The sequence below is a fragment of the Crocuta crocuta genome, unplaced genomic scaffold, assembly GCF_008692635.1.
Source record: "Crocuta crocuta isolate KB4526 unplaced genomic scaffold, BGI_CrCroc_1.0 scaffold70, whole genome shotgun sequence".
NCBI lineage: Eukaryota > Metazoa > Chordata > Mammalia > Carnivora > Hyaenidae > Crocuta > Crocuta crocuta.
In genome coordinates, this window is record NW_027528417.1 from 11,153,081 (window position 1) to 11,177,361 (window position 24,281).

Genomic DNA, 24,281 nt, shown 5'->3' on the forward strand with positions numbered 1-24,281 from the left:
AAGGCCTAGGGAATGCATTCCAGGGAAGCTAGGTACTTCTTTACAAATCCTTTAGTAGTCATGAAACATAGTATCTTATTTTTAAGATACCGCCTAAGTTCTGTGGCATCAGTTTCCATAGCATGGTTTTTCTACCAAAGAAGAGACCAACCTTATAAAGATAAAATGTTAAATGGTAGTTGTCATTAAATCTATTTTCTCGAAGTCCATGGAGTCCCAGGTATACTGCAGATGGAGCTGTTTCACTCATGGAGTCTTGCATCATTCGGATTACTGTGTGAACACCCACTTACCTGTTTTTCTCCCAAAGACCTCAAACTAAGCTATCAACACCACACACAACAAAGCCATTTTGCAAATTTAGATTTGGGAGTATCTGTGGAGGACTTCAATGCACTAGGTATCAGTATCAGATCTGGGAGCATTTTTTGGAATTTCGATGTATTGGGTATCATCATCATTGCTATACATGGCTACAGGGGATGGAATTGGAATAATGGGAAATTCCTGTTATTAAACAAAGATATATGAGAATTACTGCATAAAGAAAAAACAGTAATACTACTGCTTCCCCCAGAACTTCCCAAGTCCTTGAATGCAGTAAAGAAAACATGAGACCAGTGACTTAACAAATGGATGATTTTATTAAGAGAGAAGGACAAGATTGGTGTTTGCTTCAAACCATCCAGGAAAACAAGCACAAAGACATATGCATACTTTGGTTTAAAAATTATTCATAATGTTAGACCTGAAATTTAAAGAATCAAATGTGACAGAAGTGTGGAAAATAAACCATAAAAACACAAGCTTGCATAGATGAATTAATGTAGATGTATAACTGGCATTTAAGGGAGGCCTGAGCACTGGAGAGTGCTGAATGACATCACCACCTCAACCTCCCAAGACACATCAAAGTCACCAGCACCACGTTTCTCATTGTCCTCAATGAGGTCATGAGCAGGAGCAGCCTGTGCTGTATGAAGGTGAACTGAAACAGACTGCTTCCATCAGCCTAGTCCACATGGGTGCATACACACCCACCAGGACTCAACACCAGTCACCTTTAAGGCATCCAGAGTGTCCCTCACAGTTTCATTTAATCTCTAAATAGGCATGTGGTTTGAGGTGGCCTCTTTGCTTTCTGTCCTCAGACAGACAACTGTATTCCATTAAGGTTCTGCGCATTTCCAAGAAGTAGCTATTTCCTCCTGGGGCCTGGCTACAAATTGGCGATCACTTTGCGTTACGATCTCAGTCAGTTTTTAAACATATCTACATTCCAGATGCCAAAGGGCTTCTTACCAAAAACTCCGAGACTGTCTGGGCATTGTGCAGTATCTCCCTCAGGAAAGCACTTTTCCAAATTATATATGACAAATGACAGCACCACCTCTAATTTCCTGAGCAACTTGACTTATATGAGCATACTCTTGTACTTTATAATTCAGCACCTTTCGAAAATATAATGTTGTGCTGGGATGGATTCTTTTTAAGGGAAACCCCATTATAGAGAATTCTCATTGTGGAACACCATTTTTATATGGTATCTCCCCACTCTATCTCCTCATTATTTATAACACTTCATGAAATAAATACTGGGCTGCCTTTAAGAGGCAGGTGAAAAATATAGTTATTTCTGAAAAAGGGGCATTTGGCTTTCGGTTTATAGCAAGAGCTGAAGTTATAGCCTACAGTGATTTCAAGGGCTAATTCAATCAGGGGAAAAAAAAAGTTCTGACATCAAAAACCCTCTTACTAAATTTAATAGCTAGAAACTACCTTAGCAATTATGATACGAAATTTAGTGCAACAAAAACATGCCCTAAGTATGCAATGTGTAATAGTATATTTCTTAACTGTCTTTTTACTGCTCTTAATCCTTGCTTTTTTGTGAAGGACACGTCTCTAAAAACCCTGTCTTTCAATTCTCCTATTCTCTGTACATGAACCTCAACAATGAACAATGGGGCTCTCACTAAGATGCACAACTAATTTTGTCCTTAATCTGAAATGCAGAAATCAGCACAGTGTTCACTAACTAGGCTATGAAGTTACTCAAAGAGAGAGAAATATTTTCTAACTTGCTGAGAATACACCACAACATATTAAATGTATTAGGAACGTGTTCCTAGGCAGTGTTTACAAATATGTAAGGGAAGAAGATGGTCTTCAGGACTAGATATTTCCACAAATCAACATGATTGCTTAGATGATTCTGTTGGCTTATCCCGTCAAATACAACCCTTATAAAAACACTCTGGTGTCTTCCTTACCACAGCAAAAGTTTTCGTGGTTAATTTTCTCCTGAAAGTAGTAAAACAGAAATACTCTTCACATCAACAGTTCTCTCATTTCAAGTAAATGTTGTTTGGTTTTCTCCCCCCCTTTTTTTTTTTTTGTCGATGGTATTAAAAACACAAGAGTGTTGGGTTTAATTTTTACAAGACAATAAGTGACTTCACTACACATGATACAACCTTTGGAAATATCTTCTACATAGTCACTATACAAAAGACAGTCAACTCTCAGTTTTCAGGAAGACAACCTGAAGAATCTGGCTAGGAAGTTCTGTCTCCTTCCACCAGCCTCTGTGGTCACGCCGCCACTACTCATAGATGGAGAGGCAACTCAGTGAAGGGACAGATCTATCAGTGTGTACATCAGCCATAGCTCAGCGGGAGGAAGTCCAAAGGTTCTGATGGCAGGGATGTTTTGGGATCACCTGTGAATTTTATATCTCAGTGGAGAGTTGACAGTCATTCACATATAGGAAGTACAGTACGCTGACCTCAGTGAGAATCAAACTAATTTAAGGCAATACTGCTCCTCAAGACATTGCTGGCAAAACGTGCAAGTCTCATCAGAAAACTGACTCTGTAAGACAAGAAATCTACCAGTTTACCCCTTCCTTTTTGACTTCTCTGGAATTAAATTTCAGTATTTCTAACAGCAATTAAACGGCAGGAGCAACAACAGCCTGGATGCTTCCCTTTCATAATCGTCATCAACAGGGATAAAAGAGATTCTCTGACGAGGAATTTGGATGGCACTGTGCCCCATGCAGCAGTATCTGGACAGCCTCCAGTTTGCTCCTTGCTGATCATATTACCTGTTATAAGCTAAGGAGAAAAACCGCATTCTACCAACAGTAAGATAAGCAGTTATGGCTTTAAGACACACAGGCACCACCAGAAAGGAGGAGAAAATGGGACCACTTTATCTAGTCGCTTCTCTGACTACGAGCAGTAAGTAAAGGACAAAGTACATTAAAAATCTTTTTTTTTTTCTTTTTGGCTGAAAAAACAGGTTTTGGTTAATTTATGATTGTTTCTAAAAAGCCGGTGTTCTAAGAATATGGCACAATGTGTCTGGTGAAATCTACCTGAACCATGTTCCCTTCCGTGTTAACGTTCCCTACACAAATATTGTTTTCCTAAGAGGGGAAAAAAGCCTTTTAGTGCAAGTTCTCTTCTGTTCTCATTCCCTCAGAAAGCTGCCTACACAGGGATCTCATTCCTTTATTTAGAAGGAAGATCTTACAGCCAGTCACCATAGTTATCTTTCAAGAAAATCATCACTGAATAAATGAATAAATCCTGATATTCCCCAAAGTGATTTTTATACAAAGGCAACACTCATTAAAAATCAAGGCCCTAAAATGTTAACCACTGATGTGGTAAACTGAATGCACCATATTAGATAGCGGGTGTTCCCAAAGAACAATGTGGCACAAGACAAAAACTAGAGAATATCTGACAGTACTGAAGAAAAATAATTCTTCATTAAAAGTTAATTATTTTTATACCAAAGAGTCCTGACATGGATGGAAAAGTGTGGACAAAGTTAACAATGAATTTATTCATCATCCAGCTTGGCTGCAGACCACAGAAGAGGAGGGGAAAACGGGTCCAGGTCACAATTTTCTAGAGGGAGTTCAGTGCAGCACAAGGCCCAAGGTCACACACCTTGGAATACGTTGATCTAGATCCAGCTGGCCATTGCAAATCTGAAAAGGTTTTCCTCCTGGGAAACATCTATCCATATCTTTCTTTTCTAATTTAGATGTTTCTCTATGATCAAAAACCGTTAAGTCTTTTTTGCAGTCCATTAGTCTGTTGCTGGTTGTTGTAAAGTCACTGGAGAAGAAGTAGTTCAAAGTTATGCAAAGTCATTTTCTAAAAATCTCAATGTTCTTTTAAAGCATATGGAGCAACTGTCCAGTCTCCCATAAAATAATCATGTCTAACAACGGTTTCACACTCTAAACATTTTTTAACTCCAAACATTTAATCTGACCCTTATCTGACCTTGCTTTCAGGCAATGAGTTACAAAAAGCTAGGTTGGGGGGCAGAAGGTATACAAATCCAGTAGCCTTATAATAAGGCTCCATGCTGTGCTCATTCAGCAATACTAGTGTTAATGGCGCCTCCAGAGAAAAGAGGTATAGAACCAGAAAGATTTTCCAAGGCCAGAGTATTAGTTTACATCACAACATTTAAGCATAATACATTGTGGGCCTAAAATTTGAATTGTCTGTGCTCCAGCAGTACAAAGAGGAACAAAATAAATGTTTCCACATTTATATAAAAATAAAAAAGTGAAAAGCAGAAAACAGAATGAGGAATGTTTGGCACTTCCTTTAAACACAGTTGTTAACTTTTATAGTCTTAAAGATAATAATCATAATATTTGAATAAGAGAATTTAATAAAAGGAAAGGAATTACTCTGATACTTGCTAAAACTGCTTTAAAAAATAAAATATTTTAAAATTCTAATTTTTAAAAACCTAGGGAAAAAAAGGAACACATTTTCAATATAGATGTTGAACTGGGTGTCACAGGGATCTATGACCTCTGGCACTAAGACAGCTACAACACTAATATCCAGGGGTTAAGCGGCCTCAGTTTTTGAATGAAAATGTCTCCAAGACAGCATTTTACAATAATAAATGTGATTGGATAAAGTTCATGAGAGGTAAGATCAGTGCAGATTTTTAAAGTAAAATTGACCATCTTATGAGATAGAAAAATAAACATTTATAAAATAAAAATAATTTGCTTAACTATCAAATAAAAATACATTGTGTTTTTTTTTTCTTTACAGTTACCACAGAAAACTTTTTAAACATGAAGCAAAATCACAGGGCAGACAAAGAAAAATATAGCATTACTTTAAGCCAACAAGGCCTCAGCTTTGGATACTGAAACCACCCTCTAGAATTTGGCTAAGCCTCAGACCTCCATTTTGTCTGCCCTTGCCTATGTGAATGAAGATTCTGCCTCATTCATTTCATCATGGTCATTCAAAGTCCTATTTTTTTCCTCTTTCCCCATTTCTCGAAAATGACTACATCTCTTAGGGTTTGTTTCTTTCTAGATATCATTTTTCTAAAACTTGGCTCTTTTCCCCAAGTTTCTACAATCAAAAACTTTATGAACCAATAAACATCTTTCTCAAAATAGAAGGACTCAGACCCACTCAGAAACTATTCTAAATAGCTTCCTGAATTCTGCCTGACTTGAAAGACTATCTGGAAAAAGAAGGCAAAAAAGGCAGTTCCAAGTAGGAAAAGAATGGATTAACAACCTTTCCTCCAGTCACCTATGTATCTCTTTCCTAAGCAAACACCATACTTGAATGTCAAAACGTCAGATTCATATAATGAAAAATAACACAAAATCAAGCTGAGAGAAAATTATTTCTATATGTCCGTGGATTGCCACTTATGTTAACCAACTAGAATGGGACGATAAGTATTTCCACAAGGTGAGGAACTAGACAGAGACTAGATTCTCAAAGCAGGATTTAAAGGTCCTGTACAACAGAATCCAATGCCATGTATCACTAACAAATGTGTAGAACCAAATACCTGAATAAAAGACCATTTTATCTGCTTCAACTTCATGTCGAATTAATATGATTATTGAGTGATACACAAATTAGTTTTTGAGTGGCTGCCAACAAAAACTGTCGTTTTTTTTAAGGAAGAGGAAAACTTCAATCTATGTCCAGAAAGATGGCATCATCGCTCATATGAACATCTCCCCAACGCCAGCCACTGCCCTTGGCTCTCTATGTACACGTAAAACAAGGATACAAAATTTTTTTTCACTTTTTCACTTTCAATGGACTTTGCACAGACCTGAGTTAAAATTTCATAGAATTAAATTTTGCCAATAAATACTAATAAATAGCCCAATACCCCGAGGCCTCAGAAAGCCTTGCTACAGAAGCAATTACAAGAGGAAGTATCTGAGAATGCCGTCTGGGCCATGTCTCCCAGGAGGGCGTAGAAGGGTGTGCAAAACTGCTACAGTCCTGGTGGTCACAATAACACGTTTCAACTGTTCCAGGTTTGTTTGTTTGATTTAATACTTTATGGTTCTGATGGTTTATATATTCCTGGAGAATACAAAAGCCAAAAGATTCCTTCTTCAATATACCATACACTAATGCACAAAAAAAAAAGCTATTTGTTATATTCTTTTATTCTGCATTGCATCCAAACATTGTGTTTTAATCTGATCATTATCTCCACAAAATTCTAATTGCTAAATCAAGCCTAATCTCTAGATACCAGTACTCCATATCTAACACACTGGCATTTTACAGAGCTTTTAGATACTATACCCCAGGAAGCATTTGCAGCATAGAGATGGCCAACCTCCAGAAGCTAGATTTTCTTGTACTGCCCAAGTGATCAGGAATAACCAAAACATTCTGAATGAATTAAGATTATTTATGGTCCAGAAAACACTTGAAGGTATATCCCAGGAATACAAACAGAGGAAGAAAAAAATGAGTGTGGAATGCATTCTGTATCATCCAGTAATATTTGCTACAGTGAGTCCGTTTTCAAGGCAGATTCCGGTTTTTACTGCTTATAATGGAAACCTTAGAAAAGAGAAAAAAAAAAAAAAAGAAGAAACACCATTAAGGGAAAACCTCTAAAACTGTTTTCTGCCTGCTCAGGCAAAATAATTTATCTTTATTTCTATGCATTTCAAATGGTTGTTTTCTTTGTTCTTGATTATAAAATATATACAGAATCAATGTGTTATTTTCAATTATGTATCAAATGTATGTGAAAGACAGGAAGGCATCCCCTAAAACGTAATGCATGTATATAATCTGGGGAAAAAAGATGATGAGCTACTTCCATTTAGTTCAGTGATGGTGAAAAAGCCTCCAACTAACAGAAATTGTAGTGTATGGGGTTGTTTTGATAATGTCCAAACAATTCCATCTTTTTTAAAAAAGAAAGATTATTTATCTTGAGAGAGAGAGTACGAGCAAGGAGGGGCAGAGAGAAAGAAGAGACAGAATCCCAACCAGGCTCTGTGCTGTCAGCACAAAGCCTGACACCGAACTCAGTCTTAAAAACCGTGAAATCATGACCTGACCTAAAACCAAGAGTTGGATGCTTAACCAACTAAGCCACCCAGGCGCCCCCAATTTCATCTTTTAAATAATATCTTTTGTCTTATTATCAACGCTGGATGTCAGAGTGGAAAGAGTTGGGGTAAGGAGAACTTTTTAAAAAATATAAAACTTTCTAAAAAATTAAAAGATTTGATCCAAAAAAATAAACAAATAAAGATTTGGTCTAACTTAGCCCTCATATTCTTTCTTCATTTCCTTTGCATCTTTTTCTTATATGTGACAGAAGTTTTCTGTGATGAGTAAATGTACGTGTGTACTTTATTTTTTATCTTTTTAATTTTATTTATTTTCTTTTTTTAAGTTTTTATTTAATTTCAGTTAGTTAACACTGTGATATTAGCAGGTATACAACCCAGTGATGCAGCATTTCCCTACATCACACAGTGCGCATCACAAGTGTCCTCGTTAATCGCCATCACGATTTAACCTACCACCATCATCTCTCTTACGGTAACCATCAGGGTGTTCTCTACAGTTAATAGTCTGTTTTCTTGGCTTGTCTGGCTGCCTCTCTCTCTCTCTTTTTTATTTTGCCTTTGCTCATTTGTTTTGTTTACAGGCACCCTTTAACAACATAATGAAAGCTACAAATTCTCTCTGGAGGAAAATGCACATATATAGACAATCTTGTATTCACTTTAAGGTGTTTTCTGTTTTACCTGTTTTGTTTTTTAACAAATGAAGAATACTATAATGATCTTCCAAAAGGAAGGATAACTTATTTCATCACTCTAGTGATATATAAGACACAATCTGATTTTCCTACCATAGCATGAGCATTATATTAAAAAAAAATTCTACCATACCTATTTTTCCTACCTTTATGAGAAGATTCTGATTTTGAGAAATGACGTGTGGAATTATGCTGGTTTGTAACATGAGTGTAATCCAAATCCTCAGCTTCTGTCATGGCAGGCGGTGATGGCCTGAAGGGAAGACAAATTTATTTTTTTTTATTTTATTTTTTAATTTTTTACAAAGAGTTTATTGTCAAGTTGGTTTCCATATAACACCCAGTGCTCATCCCCACAAGTGCCCTCCTNAAGGGAAGACGAATTTAAAGAGAGAGTCTAAGTAGTGGTGACTACAGAGCCACTTCTCATTGGACTGCAAGGTAAACACTTTTTATTTTTTTTTTTTGGTAGAAATGCAAAGCCACAATGTAGCAGAATTTTCATCTTAGTTCTTGGCCTATTGCATAACATTTGGAGTAAATTATTTTACTTTACTGTTCCTTTGCTTTGATGCACATAACTCAGTAAAAACAAATATTTACTTAACACCTAATACATGTGGGGCACTGTACTAAGGGCTAGGGAAACAAAGATTAATGAGATATGTGACCTCTGCTGTTAAGGAGAAATTTACTTTCTTTTGGCAAGCTTTATGAAGAAAAAGAGGAAGAAAGGAAAGAACAGAAGGGAAGTAATAAAGTTTAGGAAAGAAGAAAATAAAGGGAAGGCAGGTGTCAGGTAAGGAGAGAGGAGAGGGAAGTAGGAGAGGCGAGGGAGAGGACATGGGTCAGCATATAAAATTTAGAGCAAAGCTCCCAACTCCACTAGGTGGCAAAGCAGAGCTTAGAGAAGGAAAGGACAGTCACACATTGGCAACTTTTCATGTCAAAAGAAGACAAAATATAAATAAACATTGGGAAATTTCTACAACTCCAAAATTTTTATTTTTCTAAAATTATGTTAAATAGACATTTTGCAAATATTTGGAGCTGATGAAGAACAAAATCTCTCCTTTTTTTGGTTGTTGCTTCTCAAAGGTACACTTAAATGTTGCATTACAAACAGCATGGAACCAGACGCGGAAGCATAATGTGCCAAACACACCTAACCATGTCCTAGGATATTTTTTGTAACCATATACGCAATCTGGCACACATTAAATGTATACTGCCATTTAGAAAGTTATGATCAGCTTGGTCCAAAGGCTCTGTCATAGAAGAATAAAGACAAGTGATTTCAAATTTCTCCCTCTGTCCCTAAGCAATAGGTCTCTCCCTGGGTATTCAGAGTCTCCAACAGGTCATAATAGGATCCAAACTTGTATATATATTGACGACTGCGGCATGGGTTCTACTCAGATAATCTCTATTAACTTGCAGGATAAGTCTGCATAGTAGCTGTCATAAAGATATTTCAGAGTTAAATTAGGTGGGATGAAGTAAGTTATCTGTTCAAGCTCACACAGTTGTTAAGTGGCAAGGCTGGGGTTCAAACTCACCCGGACTTCAAATCTGTGCTGTTTACTATGCTGTGCTACATAGATGTGCATTTTTATTAGCAGCAGTATCTGCATTCAAGACTACACACACACACACACACACACAGTCTATATATTAAACTTTCAAATGGTATTTGGCTTGTGTTAATACTTTCATGCATTTATTATACACATATAATTAATGTGAGCATAACAAATGATACGGTATTCTTCATTTTTCTTGTTTTTCACTTTGAACTATGTGTTTAACAAATATTAGACATTAAAGAGTGTTTTTCTTTCATTGTCAACTGATATAACATTTACTTTAAAAGTAGTGCTATGAGTTGGCAGGAGGAGTTGAGACAAACAATCTGAATCTAGACTTAAGAAACTCAATTTCAAAAAACAGGTGGTTAAAGTAGTAACTTAGGCCCAAGAAAAAAGGAATGGGAATCAGGGAGTAGAGCCTTGTCTCTACTTTTTTATATAACTCTTATATTAAGTGATCAAAACCCAGAAAAATAATGGGGAGGACTCTCAAAAATAAACAAACAATGGTTACTGCCTCACCATCAATTCCTCATCAAGGAAAAGGACGCCAACATGTGCAACACCGTGCAAAACTCCCACACCTCCACTAGGGTCTCCACACAAGGACAAAACGAGTCACTCTAGAATATGCCCTCGGTCTCTTCACATGCTGCTCTGCTTAGTTTCTGATTACACTGAGAACAAATGTTGGCTCATGGTATTTAGTGGTCCCTACTGAACAGATTCACTGCACTGGAGACAGTTGTTTTAAAGTGAAGGGTATTCACATCCAAAATTAGAAAAATCTTGTTAACCAACAGTTTGTGTCATAGTTTTGGATGTATTAGGGACACCTGTTTCCCGTTGTTCTCATGAAATGATTTAAATGTTTAAGTTAGCAACAGAGGCAAAATACCTTTCAGAATTTACTCAGAAGTCATTTAAGAGGCCCTCCTAGATGCCCAGACTAGGCTGTCTCCTTATTCTCTTATAATACCATGCACTTTTCATCCAAAGCATTCAACATGATAATAGCTGTTTGTATACTTGTGTAGATGATAAATTTCATGCAAAGAAGAAACGGTACTTTCTTGCTAACTGCTGCTTCCTCTATGATAAGAGTTGAAGTTAATTCAGATCACCAGCTGATTCTCCATTTCTTTAGAGAGAGTAGAAAATCTTGTAACGGATAAAGAAACTGACTCTTGACCATGAATGTCGCAAGCTCCTCACGATAACCGTTCTCCCTCTACTACTACCACCACACTGAAGTAAACTTCCAGGCACAGGAAGCTTCATGTGTTTCCAGCCTTGAAACCATCTCTTTCTGTGAAATAGCTAGAACTAAACCCACCATAATTAAATGTGAAGGAGGGAAAAAAAAAGGAAGAAAGTGTGAGAGAGGAAATCATAGGCTAATCAGAAAGCATATATTCCAGTATTAGTTGTCTAAGGCACCCATAATAATAGGCTTGATTTTTAACTATGAAAATACAGAGTTCATAAAATTTTCATTTTTGTTTTGTCACCTATATTTATATCTGTATCTACACATAATATCTTTCTGTAACTGATATTTAAAGACAAATGTTCCCCTCAAGTCAGTTCTATCAGTCATAGGTCACTTTTTTGCCTTTATAATAGCCATTTTTAATACAGGATCATTTGATTATTCATTCTTTCAGTATGCCAAATATTTTTAAAAGTATATGTTAGGGGCGCCTAGGTGGCTTAGTCGGTTAAGCATCTGACTTTGGCTCAGGTCATGATCTCATGGTTCATGGGTTCGAGCCCCACGTCGGGCTCTGTGCTAACAGCTAGCTCAGAGCCTGGAGCCTGCTTCAGATTCAGTATCTCCCTCTCTCTCTGACCCGCCCCTGCTCACACTGTCTCGCTCCTTCTCAGAAATAAAGAAAAAACATTAAACAAATAAAAAATAAATAAATAGATAGAATGATAAATAGATAGATAAATAAAAGTACATGCTATATTTCAGAAACCTGTTTTTAACTTTAATGCATCTTTTTAAATAGCCATTCCAGATTGTTCTACCATATCTGACGTCAAAATTATTAGTGTTTTAAAGAGCCTCACAATTCTGAAGATTGCAGAGTAAACCTAAAGATTTTAATTCAGCTGACTAAAGGAAGCATAATAAACCACACCTATTAACCTACTGAGAACAGAGGAGTTACTTTTTATTTAACTTGAATATTGCAGGGATGAAAATAAAACTAAATAATTATAAAGTTTGCCTTAAAAAAAACCTCTGGCATGTGCTTAACTAAAAGACAAGAAGAACCAACTTTATACAATTGATAGAACATACTAGTGCTGCCCTAAGAGCTTTACAAACCTGATGTAATTTTCCAAAAGATACTTTCTGAAAGTCCGTGAATTTAAAAATAGACTATGGCTTTTTAAAAGACACTAAATATATTCACTTTAAGAAAACAAGTCTAGCAGCTTACATGTGGGCACTGAGTGGCAACAACATTATATGTTGTTCAGTGTGAAAAAATTCATGTGTTAGAATTAAAACAGATATTAATAATTACGACCAAAATTTAAGGTTTTAATAGAGTAAATTTTTAAATTGTTAGATTTCGTGTTACTTTTGTCTTTTTGTATAAAATATTCTCTCTATTCGAATCATGTATTGTTTTGAAAAGCAACAAAAATCATAAAAGACCAAAAAAAAAGATTGCTTTCCACTTCCCCAGCGACTTAAATGTTGTCTACACTTAGGTAGAAAGACAGCAACCAGTCCATTAGCAAAACCCCGAGGCTGTTTGAGAGCGGTCAGAAAGTACGTCTAACCGCAGCCGCAGCAACGTGACCTAGTGGGGTTTAGAATAGTCCGTCATGACTCAAGTTAAGTGTTTGCCAAGGCTTCGAGACTCCTACAGAAATGAATTTAAGCATGTGTACATATCATGCACATACCACTGTGACCATGGTACCACTTTATAACCTGAGATTTTACAGGAAAAACGTTAATCTCATCCCTTCTCAGCCGACAGACAGAAACTGGTCTGACCAAAAAAGCATATCATTCTTTATATACCCTAGTTTCTGGTAAAATGATCGTTTTCCTGATTTGACTTGTTCAACCCAATTTAAGAATGCAAACAAAGTTTGAGAATAATCCTACAAGACTTGATACCATCTCACAGCTGCCAATTTCTGGATCTCCTCTCCCAAGAACACTCTTCTCAGACAATCCACATCTCCTTACTCACCCCAAAGTCAAGTTCCTCACTCCCCTCTTCAGGTGTCATCTTACCGTGCTGGCCTGTCATTCTTAGAACGGTGAGGGTCATCACTCTCTTTTGACTTTGAATGTGCCGATTTAGTTGTTTTTGGCTATCAACAGAAAAAAAAAGGAAAAAAAGGAAAAGAAAAAGAAAAACACACATGTAGAAAACAGAAAACAAAGAGTAAGATTATTGGATTTAGAAAATATCTAATTGATGCCAAACTCTAGTAATTTCAAGTTACTTACATTCAGTTGAACAACATACGATATTTTTATATGTGGCCACTCAAAGATTAAAAAAAAAAAAAACAATCCACAGTCACAAAAGTATGCTGGAAGCTGTCAGTGCGGCCAGATGAATGAGCTAAATACGCATGAACATGCTCCCCCACAGGAGGATACCCAGCCACCCATTATTAACACAACAGCTGCACAGCGGCGGACCAGAACTTCCAGTCTGTGGAATGTAGGTCTGTGTCCTTAAACTTATTTCTGAACATCTGACTTGGGGATGGTGATTTTCAAACTAGGAAACTAAGGAACATTCAATCAGTCTTTTTAAGAGAAGAACTATACTAGCACCAATTACAGAATCTAGAAATTAGGCTCTAATTTGCTGGAACACTTGCTAGAAATGTGGCCTTTCCCCCTTTACTTGCCTGATGTGCAATCCTCAAAAATACCTACTCCTTCATAGCTGCGTTAACAAAGAATATGAGTAACTTCCGGGCAATCATTGTAGCTTACGTGTATACAGCAGAAGCATTTGGGAGCCCTTCTACTAAAATGAAATACATCAGGAAAAATCCTGAATTACTAAGAGGGTGAAAGAAGATGATACCTATAAATAACATGGAAATAATACTTTCATTTGTTTTTCGACTGACAACTGAATAACTGAGCAACAGGAAATAGCAGAGCAATACTAGGATCATGTTTTCTACATCCTTTTTTTCCTCCTGATCAAGCTGAGACTGACCGAACCAGAGATCCAAGGAAGGAACTTGTTGGAGAGAGAGTACGAGAGAGAAAGAGAGAACAGACAGAGCTCAACAGGAACTGTGTCACGGGTACACACCCCAGCTGCATCCTCCCAGGATGAGGACCAACTCCCTCCCTGAAAAGCCTCTACTGTGGAATTCTTGGCCCCCACAACTCCACTGTTCTTCTGTGCTTTCTTCAGTCGAGTCGACCCTGTATTTGTTAGCTGCCAAGTTTGTCTTTGTCCTACATTATATATTATTATGAGGAAAATATATCTTTGTCTCTCCCTGGAAGTCCTGAGTGGCGCAGTACACACAGTAACTAATGAGTGAAGTCTGTTAAACTGAACTTGCACCCACCTCGTGCAACAATTAGATTCCTTCGCAGCAGAATGAACGGCAGTCACTAACCATTTTGTCTAGTGTTGCTGATTAATGAGGGGAAAACAACAGTCCACGCTCATGCTAGACAGTTCCTACACTCTGACATGAGATGGGTGCTGTGGTAGCCGTCAGCCTGCCATGGATCAAGTTATGTAGAGGAAAGACAAACAGTGGGTACTCGATCACGGATGGACACCAAAAGCACAGAGAGAAAGCAGAGAGAGAAAGAAAAGGCCACTGGGGAAATATGAAACCATGTGAAAATACTACATTCTCCTGAAAGGTAAATATTAGTAAAACTTAGATTACTCACAACCAGTGGCACGTGCAACTTAACTGCTATTAAAATGAGTGGAATGAATTTTTCAGTCTTAGCGGTTACTTTTCATGGTTACTTTGAAGAATTAGGATTTTTTCATAATGAAATAACTTTCACAAGTCGGATTCACATATGCAATACAGGTAACTTGTACACCCCAAATACACTGGGAAAACTTACCCTAAAAGCAGAGTCCCCTTTACAAAAATTAAATTAATTAAAAAATTAAAAAATTTTAAAATAAAAAATAAAATATAATAAAAGGAATTTACCTTCCAATCAGGGTCATGCTTTTTTTTGTCCAAAGATGATTTCTCCCTCTCCTTGGCTTTCTTGTAAGCTTTCTTTTCTTCAGCCATGAGGAGTCTAGCAATTTCCTAAACAAAACTCAGTCAGTACCACTGATTGCAGAGTTGTGGGCAGAAAATTACTGGGCTACTTCTAAAGAGTACTGTTCAAAAACTCATTAACTAATAAGAACTCACCTCATCCTGGGCTACTTGAGCCGCTCTCATGTCCACCTGGGTAGCCTATGGTACAAAAAATAAAAATAAAAAATAAAAAAAATTTAATTAGAATCTGTGTTGTCCATTTTTAAAAATCATACCTAAAGATAAGCCAGCATTTCAAAGCAGTTGCAAGTAACATCCTTGAAGTTTAACTGGTATATTTTCACCAGCCACCAGCCAGAGCAGGCCTGTTTTTATCAAATTCCACAGCAGATAGGGATATGGAATTCTGTTCCTAATGCTTACTCAGTAAGTAAAACTAGACACTCTATTCCCATTGCCTTGATTTTCCACCCACAAAGAAGCTATCAGTTTCTCAACTCACAGAGGATCACAATGCTTATTACAGAATCTCAAATTTTATTTAAGAAAATCTAGTGATGATCACCTAAACTTCTGCATGAAAATTTGCTCACCAAAAGTTCTTCTTCTTGCAGTTTTCTGGCAATTTCAGCATCATACCACTCCTGATCCCTGTGGGCCACTCGTGACGGGGTAGAGGCGGCCTCTTTCATCCCTCTTGGCTTCATTCCTGGAAAACTCAATGTAATAAGGCGACTGCATTTGTTTTCTGAAAAGTTGCAAAGTGGTTGTTGTTTTTTTTGTTTGTTTGTTTGTTTCTTTGGTATCTAATATTGACAATATTGCCACCACTACAGAGTTCAGTGTAGGGTGCACCTGAAATAATTTCTTCCCCTAGGCACAGAAGTGGCAGTGCAGATTATCCACACATTTAAACAAAGTTACCCACCCAAAAATGCCCAGCAAAAACTCCCCTTTCGTATCTTCAATAGCAGGAAATCATACAGTGAACTGTAAGTGAGGGTTTTGCAAAACAGCAAGTGAAAAAAAAAAAAAGGTTCGGTTACTGAAATTAAAAAAAAAAAAATCAAGAAAGCTAGAGTCAGAGTTTTAAAGAGGCTAGGCTGTCAAGACTGGAGGAAGTGAGTCTTCTAAACTCAGCCCGGCATACTTTACTTCAGAAACAGCATCACCTGAGAGTTACATGACAGTCCCTGTTCGCCAAACGGTGGCCCTACCATGGCTTCTGCTATGACAGTCAGCAAACCCACCTGCTCTGGATCTCTCCTATAGCTTCGGTCAGCTCAATGCTGTTGCTAAATTTTAGGGAAGATATAACAGAAGGGAAATACCAGAGAACATAATGACCTTACATGTCTACTCCTCTGAGAAAAAAGGAACATGGGGTACTGGTGGGGAATTTTGGCCTTTTACTATGAAATTTTATAAGCAGCATGTATTCTTTTCATAACTTTTAATCAAGTGGGATTTGCTAATGTTTATTCCAACACTGCAGATATTTCCCCCTAGGTATTCTTTATAAATTAGAATTATTGGGGCTCCTGGGTGGCTCAGTCACTTAAGTGTCCAACTTTGGCTCAGGTCATGATCTCATGGCTTCTGAGTTCAAGCCCCGCGTCGGGCTCTGTGCTGACAGTTCAGAGCCTGGGGCCTGCTTCCGATTCTGTGTCTATCCTCTCTCTCTCTGCCCCTCCCCAAGTCGCACACTGCATCTCTCTCTCTCTCTAAAATAAACAAACAATAAAAAAAATAATTATGCAATGATGTGAATGTATTATATTCAGAAGTAATAAAACATTTTAATGACATGAACAAGATTAACCATCTGGAATAGTGACTTTCAATAAATGGATTATTGAAGGAAAAAAGAAAATGTACTCCTAATTACCTACTTCTTTGTATCAGTGATTCTCAGCCCTAGCTATATATTAAAACCACCTGAGGCACTTTAAATAAATATATAAATATTTGACTCAAACCTGAAGGACTCTTTAAGTAACCTGAATGAGATCTGGCCTTTGGTAGTTCAGGTTAATTGTTTTAAATCTTAACAATTGATTCTTACTTGAAATTGGCACTGAAACTATTAGTTTACTGTATTATGTCCATCAAAATAACCATACATTAATTTTCATCAAAATGCCTCATACACTTGATTCTCTTGCTTTAAACAAAAAGTAAAAAGAATACAGCTAAATTCTGGGCACATGAAGAAATTTAAATTATCTGGTGAAGCCTCTCTTTGTAGAGCTTTGAACTTAGCTCTGTGGTAAATCCAAAAGCCACAGACTCATCTGTCTCTCCCACAAATATAGACTATTAAACCTGGCTTTCTTAGCTTCAGGCATTTAGCTCCTGTGTACCCAGAATACCAAATCCATTTCCACCTCCCATCATCTCTAGAGCTACTGAATCTTATATTGCTGGGCTGGGCTAGGTTTAGCCCGGGTTTCTGAGTGGTTTGGGACAGTCAGGAAACAGAGGGATACTCATAAGAGCAGATCATATTTAAATGAAATATAAACCTCCCTGAGTTATGATTAGTTTGTTCATAACTAGAAACCAATATTTCAGGGAAAAGAAATGGAATTAGAGAGGAAAGTTGGCATTGGATAAAGTCTGTGGAAAGAGGTTGTGATACTATGCTCCTACCTATAGAAAAAGGGCACTTCAACAAACACCTAAAGGCCTTGTTGAGTCTGACACACTTATGCCTAACTCCTTCCATTTTGCCCCCAGTGAAAGAAACAACAGAGTGGGATGTGTTCACTAAACCTTCTCCCTTCTTATGCCTTTTCCTCTACACTGAATTCACTGAGAAAATATTTTTATTCCTATCAAAGACACTTGGAAGACATTCAAATCAAACAGTCAAATGAAAAGACTTATTTGGTTCAACAGGGTGATAAGATGGTCACCTCCAGGCAGTTTAAAAGAGAATGAAACATAGGTCAATGGAATAGAAGAGAGCACCCAGAAATAAATCTGTGCATACATGCGCAATTAATCTATGACAAAGAAATCAAGAATATATGATGGGGAAATGATGGTCTCTTCACAAATGGTGCTGGAAAACTGGATACATGCAAAAGAGTGAAACTAGACCATTTTCTTATACCATATACAAAAACTAACTCAAATGGCTTATAGACTTGAACGTAAGACCTGAAGCCATAAAATTCCTAGAAGAAAACATAAGCGCTTAGGGACGATTTTTTTTATTTGACACAAAAGTAAAGGTGACACAAGTAAAAATAAACAAGTGGGACCACATCAAACTAAGATGCTTCTGCTCAGCAAAGGAAGCCATTCACAAAATGAAAAAGTAACCTATGAAGAGAAAATATTTGCAAATATGATATGAGGTTACTACCCAAAATATATAAAGAACCCATACAATGCAATAGCAAAATACAATTTGATTTAAAAATGGGCAGAATGCCTGAGTGGCTCAGTCAGTTAAGTGTGTCTGACTTTGGCTCAGGTCGTGATCTCATGGTTCGAGAGGTCAAGACCCACATCAGACTCACTGCTCTCACTACTCTCAGCACAGAGTCCACTTTGGATGCTTTGTCCCCCACCTCTCTCTGCCCCTCCCCAACTCATGCTTACTCTGTCTCTCTCTCTCACTCTCTCTCTCAAAAATAAATAAACTTCAAAAAAAAAAAAATGGGCAGAGGAACTGAATACACATTTTTCTAAAGAAGGCATACAGATGGCTGACAGTAACATGAAAAGGTGCTCAACATCACTAATCATCAGAAAAATGCAAATCAAAACCATGACAAAATATCATTTTATACCTGTTAGAATGACTATTATCAAAAAGACAAGACATAGTAACTGTTGGTGAGGATGTGGAGGAAAGGACCCCCATGCACTGTTGGTGAGAATATAAACTGGAAGAGCCCCTATGGAAAACAGTATGGAGGTTCCGCAAAAAATTAAAAATAGGACTACCATGTGATCCAGCAATTCCACATTTGGGTTTTTATCTGAAAGAAACAAAAAGCACTAACTCAAAAAGATATCTGCATCCCCATGTTCACTGCAGCATTATGTACAAAAGCTAAGACATGGAAACAATCTAAGTGTCATTCAACATATGAATGGAGAGAGAAAACTGTGGTATACATACAATTAATATTATCTAGCCATAAAAAAGGACATCCTGCCATCTGCAACAACATGGACAGAATTTGATGGCATCATGCTAAGTGAAATGAGTCAGAGAAAGACAAATACCTTATGATCTCAATTATATGCAGAATCATTAAAAAACAAAACAAAACAAATGCTTATAGATACAGAGAACAGACTGGGAGTTGCCAGGGGCAGAGGGCAGGGAGCGGGGAAAATTGGTGAAAGGGGCCGAAAGGTACACACTTCCAGTTTAAAATAAAGGGGCATGATGACTACAGTTAATTGCATTCACTGTATATCAGTTATTGTTAATAATTAATATTGTACTGCATATCTGAAAGTTGCTAAGAGAGTACATCTTAAAAGTTCTCATTATAAGAAAAAAAAAACCTTGTGCCTACATATGGTGATAAATGTTAACTAGACTTTTGTGAACATTTTGTAATATACACAAATATGGAATCATTATGTTGTAGAGCTTCAACTAATATGTTAATATTAGTTAATGTACATTAACTATACCTCAATATAAATGAATGAATTCATGAATGAATGGTTAATTAGTAAGTATCTGAGATAACCTCTCTCAGTCCCAAATATCTAGCGCATAAAGACTTTATGTGAACTACTGATATATCACTGGAATTCACATGTCTCATAAGCAGAAAATCTCCATAAAATACTAGATTTCTGGACTGCCAGGACTGCCCACTAAATGTAGTACGCCTTGTATCAGAGGTATAAAGAGCTTATGTAAGTATGAAGAAGGAACTTCAGATACTACAATGTCAGATAGTACAACGTAAGGCTGTACACCTCATTATAGAAAACAGAGATGCTTTAAAATTTTTTTACAACGCAATTAGTTGAAGGAAATTAATTAAATGGCTGCTTTCATCTTGGTAGCCTTAACAATCCAAAAACTTGCTTTCAAAAGATCAGGTGAGCCATACTTAACAGCTTCACATTCAATTCTTAATCTAATCCTCGCTTGTCTCCTGTTCATCGTTATCCAGTTTAAGGACACAAAGACCTTCCCCAAAAATGGTCTTCCCCAACAAACACAAATAAAACTTACCTTTAAATTCTCACGGAATGAAACTGTTAAAAGTACTAGTGGTTAAGACAAACCTATTGCAAGCTTGAGATAAGGTAAAATGATGGCTGACAGATTATTGGTTATTATGCAAGAATATGTTTTAATAAGCCAGTCTGAAACTTAAGGGATGTCCTAGCAGAAATGTACACGTGTTTTATGTCCCTGAGAGGCTGGAAGTTAACCTGTAGAAAAATCAATTCACTATTATGATTTAGTAGCTTATTAGAGAAGTTACCCTCAAAGATGTTATGGTTTTACTGTCTTTTAGAAAGTTAGACAATCTTATATTTAGTTTAATAACTGTATTTTGCATTCTTTTTTCAACTGCCTAAAAAAGCCTGCCCTTGAATTCTCTCACTAGCTCTTTGTCATTCTGCTAGTTTCTTAATCATTAAGTTAAATAAAACTTTGGTGTATACCAACAACTTTAAGAACTGTGCTTTTACAAAAACAAGAATAGACACCAGTATTTAGTAATTGCATTTTAATGTAACCTTCTACTTATAGGGTCACAATAGGAAGATAGAATTTCTAAAGTTGAATATAAAATGACAGACCAGCAGCTATGTTGTAGCCATCTGAGTACCTGCCCAGCCACCTTGTTTTTTTAAACCACTGTGCTGGGTCACTGGGGGGTTTACCCACAATTCCAGTAGTAGGGTTGTGAGTCAGTGTTTCATTACACATTAGTTTTACTCGTCCTAAGCCTGTTTAAGAAACCCTCAAGAATAACTAAAAGCCGTTAAAGATTAACCAGTCCTCAGAGCACTCTGAAAAGGTCAGAATCACAGAATCAGAAATGCAGAGGCTAGGGCAACTCTCCCCCATGTTAGGACTCCAACGAGTCTTTCTACGTTCGAATATAGTAATAACTTACTCTAGACAGATCTTATCTCTTCTCCTCTTCTCCCAAAGTATATCTAATTTATGACTTTGTTTACTTTCACTCCATCTTTATGGCTTCACTTATTAACCCTTTGAGGCTCAGATCCAAGCATATATCCACAAACATAAAGCCTGAGGCAAGAATATTTTCAGCAGATACTCAATATGGTTGCTGAACTGAATTTTCATTTTCTTTATGACCAAGTCTTTTAATAACTAAATGACTAACATGATAGAAAGAGATAACACGACAGGAGAAACCAACTAAATCAATCTGAATATGCAACCTAGAAACCAGTTTCCAGACCCAGAAGCAGAGGTTGGCTGGGCAACAAGGAGGAGGAAAATAAGAAGGGATACCTCCTTGGTACTCTCCAATAACCCTTGCATCTCCATAAAACTTCAATGAGAGTATAGTAGAGCCAGGAGAGGAGTATGGTCTAATTATGACTTACAGTGGTAGAATACAAGGCAAACATCACCACACAGCAGTTTCCAGATAAGAACAGAGAGAACCATTACTGGGTCAATGAAGGACTTCAGAGGTAAGCTTCCGACATGCCAGAATATTCACCTTACTCCCAAACAAATGCCAAGAACTTACCCAATACTGGCATTTCAGAACACCAACTATAACATTAGAGTTGTTGATGGTTAGAGCCTAGAAAGTAATTTAAGGAAATGATCTTCAAACTTTAAGTACAGAAAAATCACCTCAGGTCTAAAACGAGTCCAAATTGCCAGGAGAAACTACAGACATGATAATATGTGTGAGATCCAGAAAGCTGCATCTTTAGGAAGCAGCCTGGCTGATTCTGACAAAAGTAGACCGAGGCCCACAATTTGAAATATGCTGTTATAAGAGAATGCCTATCTGATCTCTCACTTTACATATGGGAAAGAGAAGATCAAGAGAAGCTAGGAATTCCAGCCTTGCTGATTTTCTAGTTAGGCAAATAATACGAAGACGGTGTCAAAAGATCTGACTTACATCCAGAAATATAGGAGCTGTGATTTGGTATCTTACTCTCTGGTGTATGGTATTGGCAAATGAAGAACTATATCTGGGATGGGCACGTCCACTGCAGCGTGGGGCTGGAAGGACTTTGTAAGGAATTGGTGTGTTTTTCTTAGAAGGCAGTAGTAGAAATGTACAAATATGTTTCTTCTTCCTATACACTTGATACTAAGTAGATACCTTTTACAATATTTGGCTCCAGAATTTGTTTCAAAGCCATGAATACAAACTAGAGAGTAAAAGAATGGGTTGGTGAAGATGCTTATTAAGTACATTTGCTTGTATGTATATACGTGATACCAGGATTTTCAGCACGACTGTCCTTTATTACCTGTGTCATGGAGTTGGAGCCGTTTCTCACTCTCTGAGAAGGGAGGAGTCCTGGGCCTGTGTTTCCTTTCTCTGTGCTCACCTTGCCCATGGTCCCTCCCATACACAGCTTCCTTGCAAGGAAGCCCTGCTTTCTGTGAAGACTTGGGTGACAGTCGGTCTTGGTGTCTGGACAATTTTTCCCAATTCCGAGTTCGATGGCTACTCTTAGCCTCCCGGTCATCAAATCCAGTGCTCAGAAACACCTCACCACTGATCTTGGGAAGCGGAGGTCTCCAAAGTCTCTCATGATCGGCCCGTTTCCTTTCATGCTGCTCAGAGTCAACTTGGGGACTGCCCCTCACTTTGCCCGAGCTATAGGAGGACATACATTTCCCTGATGAACAATAATCTTCCAGCTCTTCCGAGTTCTCCGCTGGATGTTGGGGCTTCTGTTTCCTTTGCTTCACAGCGTTTCCATCACTTTGGAGTCTACAAGACCTTGAGACTCCAGAACCCAGTTCCCTTGCCCTCCTTGACTGTGGCTGGTCTGAGTGGAAGTGGAGGGATGTGAAAAATAGAAATGTAGGTTAACGTAATGAGAGTATGAACTCACCACACAGGAAAGACAGGGCCCACGTTTAATGTATTTTAAAACGGAGGAGATTACTTTTTCAACTTAACAAACTGTAAAGAGGGAATGGGCATTTACTGGAATGGTCCATGCATAGATGAAGGATTCTGGGAAATGGTCAAGAAGGTAAAAGGCTAAAATTATGTGAAATATCTTAAATCTGAAAGACGAGTTTGATTATGATTAGGGAGACTTAATATAGTACTTTAATATTTGCCAATAACAAAAACCAAGGCTGTTACATGTTAAACTCTATGTATAAAATCAATTTGGAAGTACTATGGAGGGAAAGTAGGGGTTGAGGGAGTCTCACAAAACAGAAAACAAGTAAGCTTTGTGATAACTAAGCTTTCCAGGAAGAGGCTTTCAAATATTCTTATTGGAAATGACAATAAATCTCTATCAGAACATTGCTAGTTTCCTTTAGGGTCTGAGAAATGACCCAGGTTTTAGTATTCCCCTACTCTCTCTCCTGAGATGGCCAAAACAAGCATTCCCAGCCATGCAGTTCAATGTGGAAGGGGAAGGAGTAGAGAATTTTAAGTGAATAAATGACCCTGTTATCTTCAGGTATAACTCTGCTCCCAAACTTACTTAAATTCTGCAGAGTGAAAAATTAAAAAGGGATCCCATAAAAGATTACAGGAAAAGGAGCCCCTTCCAGCCCTACATTCACTTCAAAAAACTTTCCGATGCTGTATCCTTTGTATAAAAATACAGAATGTGCTAAATATATAAGTCCCAAATGCAACATAAATTTCAGTAACAGCATATAGAGGAGTGCTTTGTATAGTCTCATTCAGGCACAAGACTACTGTGAAAATGAAGGAAGCTCCTTGCAGAGCATATTTAACATTTTCTAAGACCCTTAGTACATTCTGTATTAAAAAGAAATCATGGGGCCCCTGAGTGGCTTGGTCAGTTAGGCATCCAACTCTTGATTTTGGCTCAGGTCATGATCTCATGGTTTGTGAGTTCAAATCCTAAATTGAGCTCTTCACTGACAGTGTGGAGCCTGCTTGGAATTCTCTCCCCCTCTCTCTCTCTGTCTCTCTCTCTTCCTCTTGTGCTCTCTCAAAATAAATAAAGAAAAAAAAATTCTAATTCTAAGAAAACTATTAAGTTATCTAACGTTTGCTCCCTACTGAAATTACTCACGTGCTGAATTGCACCTGAAACAGCTACCCCAATTTGATGGGATGTAGAGGAAATAAAGGACTATACATT

General features: G+C 37.4%; 1 protein-coding gene across 1 annotated transcript in view; it reads right to left on the bottom strand.

Moving 5' to 3' along the window:
- Nucleotides 1-621: 621 nt before the first annotated feature.
- Nucleotides 622-24,281, bottom strand: part of CCDC50 (coiled-coil domain containing 50) — a 66,171-nt gene continuing 42,511 nt past the window's right edge. Inside the window, exons 7-13 of the mRNA XM_077754519.1 lie at nucleotides 22,443-22,970; nucleotides 15,560-15,675; nucleotides 15,120-15,164; nucleotides 14,907-15,011; nucleotides 12,976-13,055; nucleotides 8,265-8,371; nucleotides 622-6,896 (exon numbers count right to left, since the gene is read on the bottom strand). Coding sequence (XP_077610645.1) covers nucleotides 6,877-6,896; nucleotides 8,265-8,371; nucleotides 12,976-13,055; nucleotides 14,907-15,011; nucleotides 15,120-15,164; nucleotides 15,560-15,675; nucleotides 22,443-22,970 — 1,001 coding nt within the window. The 3' untranslated portion in view covers nucleotides 622-6,876. The remainder of the gene's footprint in view (nucleotides 6,897-8,264; nucleotides 8,372-12,975; nucleotides 13,056-14,906; nucleotides 15,012-15,119; nucleotides 15,165-15,559; nucleotides 15,676-22,442; nucleotides 22,971-24,281) is intronic.